The sequence below is a fragment of the Solanum stenotomum genome, chromosome 5 (assembly GCF_019186545.1).
Source record: "Solanum stenotomum isolate F172 chromosome 5, ASM1918654v1, whole genome shotgun sequence".
Classification (NCBI taxonomy): domain Eukaryota; kingdom Viridiplantae; phylum Streptophyta; class Magnoliopsida; order Solanales; family Solanaceae; genus Solanum; species Solanum stenotomum.
Window position 1 is genome coordinate 59650100 of NC_064286.1, and position 4659 is coordinate 59654758.

At 32.5% G+C, this 4659-nt stretch overlaps 1 protein-coding gene across 1 annotated transcript; it reads left to right on the forward strand.

Moving 5' to 3' along the window:
• The first annotated feature begins 1417 nt into the window (after positions 1–1417).
• Positions 1418–3937, forward strand: LOC125866348 (BTB/POZ domain and ankyrin repeat-containing protein COCH-like). Its single transcript, XM_049546698.1, has 2 exons — positions 1418–2104; positions 2827–3937. Exons 1-2 carry the CDS (start codon positions 1616–1618, stop codon positions 3817–3819), a joined length of 1482 nt encoding a protein of 493 aa, XP_049402655.1. The 5' UTR covers positions 1418–1615; the 3' UTR covers positions 3820–3937.
• Positions 3938–4659: the final 722 nt, after the last annotated feature.

Below are 4659 nucleotides of genomic sequence, written 5' to 3' on the forward strand. Positions count from 1 at the left end.
ATTAGAGGTAATTACTAATAATAATTCCATTTCAGCACTCTTGTTAATTTGCAGATTTATTGCCGCTTAAAGCTATTTTGTTGTAGTTTTAATGTTGTTTGACCATTGACATGTCATTGGGTTAAAAATCTTGTACTTTACTATCCAAAAAATCTTTAATTATGAAATTATTATTGATTGTCGGAAAATCACACTTCAAAGATAAAACATCAACCTCATTTAAATTCAAACATACTACATGTTTTAGTTATTCGGAGAACCCAAACACTCTCTTTCAAATTTAGAAAACAACTTTCAAATTAGATATTTGAAAGTTATTATTCTTCTCTATAATTTGGTAAACATTAATTTATTCAAAAAATACTCTACTATATGCCAAGCCAATAATAGTTTCATATACCCAATACAACCTCTAATTACACTACACTTTCCAATGGCCATTAACTTAGAGGGGAATACTGAAACAAGCATGTACCTAACTTCGAGTAATACTCTGTCTCATTTTACCCCTATTAATTATGAAATAGATGAATTAAAAACTTAAGATTTTAATTTTTTTTTTACCTTTTTTAAAGTAATTAATTGATGGTATAATAGGTAAAAAATTTATCCTTTATTGATTTGTCAAAATGAACAAATAATTAGGAACAACTAAAAAAAAAATTTATACAAATAATAAGGGACAGAGGAAGTAGTACTTTTTCTGTTTCTCTAATCTTTTACTTGCACACTATCTCCAAGAAATTTCAACATGCTTTATTAGGCAGCTAATAAATCATGAATGACACTGACCATACCTGAAAATCCAGCTAACCATACAATGAATTTAAGTTTCATATACTCTAATCTCGTCGTTCACTTTGAACTTTATATGCCTCTTACAAAACGATAATTGATAATTAATTTTGTGAGTAATCTGAAGTGAACAATTTTAAAATTTTTCAAAAATCTTGAAAAATTATAAGTAAATAATATTATGTCAAAACAATTTTCCAGAATAAAATATTAGGGAAAAAGTGGACATGACCATCAATGCATATAACTTAAACCCTATATAACTTATTTGGTTAGAGAACATGTCATTAAAAATTAATTATTCCGAAGTAGAATTAATTATCGACGATTGTTATTCCACTTCTAATGCTGGATAAACATAACACTACAATACAATCCTGAGATAAATTATCTCTCGATTTTATCACAAACAAACATGAAATAAGTCATCTTGAGATTAACTCCGTGATTAATTAATTATCCCTTATCTCTCCCACCAAACGAGCTATGTTAGTATTATCTCTTCATTTCCTTTCTATTTTATTTATATATAAATATAAATACCCCAATGGCCCAAGAATAGCCAACCATATTGCACCCCCACCCCCACCCACCCCCACTCTCACTAAAATATCTAATTACACAACACAACAGAAGAAACACCATAGGTAGAGAATCTCGCAACAAATAACATGTACTGTTGATCAGTACTACTCCTACTTAGCTAGAAAGAAAGAAGAAAAAAAAAAACAATACAAATAAATCCATCAAATGAAGTAACTTAAAGCCACTAACCTTTCTCCTATTACACCTTCAAACTATCTTTTTTTTTCCTCTCAATATGACTCCTGAAGATTCCTTAAGAACTCTCTCTTTAGATTATCTAAATCTCCTCATCAATGGTCAAGCTTTTAGTGATGTTACTTTTAGTGTTGAAGGTCGTTTAGTACATGCTCATAGATGCATCTTAGCTGCTAGAAGTCTCTTCTTTCGCAAATTCTTCTGCGGGCCGGAGTCATCTTCTGTCTCCGGCCCGCGGTTGGGCCCGTTCGGCGCTGGCGCTGGACTAGCGTCGTCGCCGAGGGGCACAACAACAAGTTGTTCACAAGTAATACCTGTGAACACTGTAGGGTATGAGGTATTTTTATTGATGTTACAATTTTTGTATAGTGGACAAGTTTCAATTGTGCCACAAAAACATGAACCAAGGCCTAATTGTGGTGAAAGAAGCTGTTGGCATACACATTGCACTGCAGCCGTTGATCTTGCACTTGATACACTTACAGCCGCTAGATCTTTTGGAGTTGAACAACTTGCTTTGCTTACTCAGGTTTAATTTATTTTATTTTTTTTACTAGCAATTTATGTTATTGTTTGGTTTTTAATTAAGTGGATCAAGGATCTTATGTTACAAAAAAAAAATTGGTATTTTTTCATTGAAGTTTGTAAATTTGATCTAAGAGAAATTTAGTACTAGTAATAGTACTTGTTTTACTTTTTTTTTTCTAGGTTTGTTTAACAAAATAATTGGATCCATTTTTTTTCCTTTTTCATCTTAATTGGAGTACTATATTTTTTATGTATAGTGGAATCTTGATCATAGATGTCTTGTCTAATAAGAGTTTTTTTTTTCTTGATTTCATGTAAGATTTTTACACTTGTTTGGATTTGTACTATTGTATGTGTTTGTGCTAGCTAGGTACTAACTCAAAGGTTTCTAAATTTGGTTATTGATTTCATTGGTCTTGTCTTTCCACAATGGTGATATCAAATCTCTTTCCCAAATAGTTGTGTTTACTTTCCTCTTTTGGTTCCAATACAACAACAAAAGTTTGGAATTAATAACTATATTATATATAAATGTTGAATCAAATACCTACCCTACCTAATCACAAAAGAAATTCACACATTCAAATTCTTCCTTTCTATTTATTTTTTCGACTTTGATATGAATTGAGATTAAATGAAGAAGTGGAGATTCGTGTATCTGATCTTAACTTGTTTGAGACTGATGTGTAACGTAACGTAACTTGTTATTGACATTATTTGTAGAAGCATTTGATAAGCATGGTGGAGAAAGCTTCAATTGAGGATGTGATGAAAGTTTTAATAGCTTCAAGAAAACAAGACATGCATCAACTTTGGACTACTTGTTCTCATTTGGTTGCAAAATCAGGCCTCCCACCTGAAATCCTAACCAAACACCTCCCTATTGATGTTGTTGCTAAAATCGAAGATCTCCGTCTCAAATCCTCTATATCGCGAAGATCTTTAATCCCTCATCATCATCACCATCATCACCAGCAACATCAAATGTCCTCGAACATTGAGCTCGAGGACCAAAAGATCCGACGAATGAGACGAGCGCTCGATTCGTCGGACGTTGAACTAGTCAAACTTATGGTAATGGGAGAAGGGTTAAATCTTGACGAGTCACTCGCCTTACATTACGCGGTTGAAAATTGTAGCCGCGAAGTTGTAAAGGCTTTACTAGAGCTCGGCGCGGCCGATGTTAATTATCAGGCCGGGCCGAGCTGTAAAAGCCCGTTACACTTAGCGGCCGAAATGGTCTCACCAGATATGGTTGCGGTTCTTCTAGATCATCATGCTGACCCGAATATCCAAACGGTGGATGGGATCACTCCACTTGATATTCTACGAACCCTAACGTCCGATTTTTTATTCAAAGGTGCGATCCCGGGTCTAACTCATATCGAACCAAATAAACTACGTCTATGTCTTGAGTTAGTTCAATCCGCGGCTATGGTAATTTCGCGAGAGGAGGGTGAAGCGAATAATAATCAATCTTCGGAGAACATGTATACACATGTTCGCGAAGATCATAGTTCGAGTACGAGCAGTGGAAACAACAACTTGAATTTGGATTCAAGAATGGTGTATTTGAATCTTGGTGCAAATGTAGCAACTCATCATCAAATGGCATGCAAAATGAATAATAATGAAGGTGATCATGATTGCAGCAGAAGCCACAATAATCAGAATCCATCAACAATGTACCATCATCATCATTCTCATGAGTATTAGTTTGCTTAATTTATTAAATTATATAGACATTTTTATGTTTCAAAAAAAAAAAAAAAATACTTAGCTTTTTTTTTTTCTTTTTTGCCTCTACCCCTTTTTGATGATCTCTTCTTCTTTAGAAAGAGATAAGTTGTCTATAATTTCATGGATTTGGGAAACACAAAAACAAAAAGGTTGATTATCAAGAAATTTTATCAATGTTACTCTTTGTTTCTTTCTTTTTTATATATACTCGTACTTGTTGACGTGTGTAATTAGTATTTTATTTGAAAGTTTAAGTTATGTTGTCCTCACATGTTGCTTGGTTTTTCGTTAATGAATCAATATGTGGAAATTCTCTTTGATAATGGAGTGATGAAACTTGAATCCACAACCTCAACTAGATAAAATATTTTTTTATTTAATTATTGTGTATGTATTGTATTGTTTTGATGTGTTGTTTCTAGGGCATTTCAGGATGATAATGCAATGTACATTTAACGGTGGATTTGGAATTTATTCAATCTATATGATGGGACAAGAAAATTGAGATATTCTAAGGTTTTTTTTTTTTTTGATGGAGAGAAGGGACACAGGTCAATCTTTTCAATCTCTGGCCTGTCAACTCCTATAGCTACCTTCTTCTTCTATTTTTTCTTTTTATGAAAGCTTGGTTATATGATATGTTTTTGAGTTTAAGTTATCTATATAGTTAAAATATGAAATGTTTATACTATTTAGATTACATTTATCTATTGCAGTATGTCATTTAAAGTTGAAGGTCTTTCGAAAACAACATCTCTATTTTAGAGAAATAGTAATAAGGTATGTATGTATCCTCCTCGAATCTCGTTTTTAATA

What these genes read in the sequence shown, in the direction of transcription:
- LOC125866348 (XM_049546698.1), top strand. Translation starts at nt 1,616, where the DNA reads ATGACTCCTGAAGATTCCTTAAGAACTCTCTCTTTAGATTATCTAAAT. An exon ending in AACTTGCTTTGCTTACTCAG is followed by an intron (nt 2,105 to 2,826) that starts GTTTAATTTATT and finishes CATTATTTGTAG; the next exon opens with AAGCATTTGATAAGCATGGT.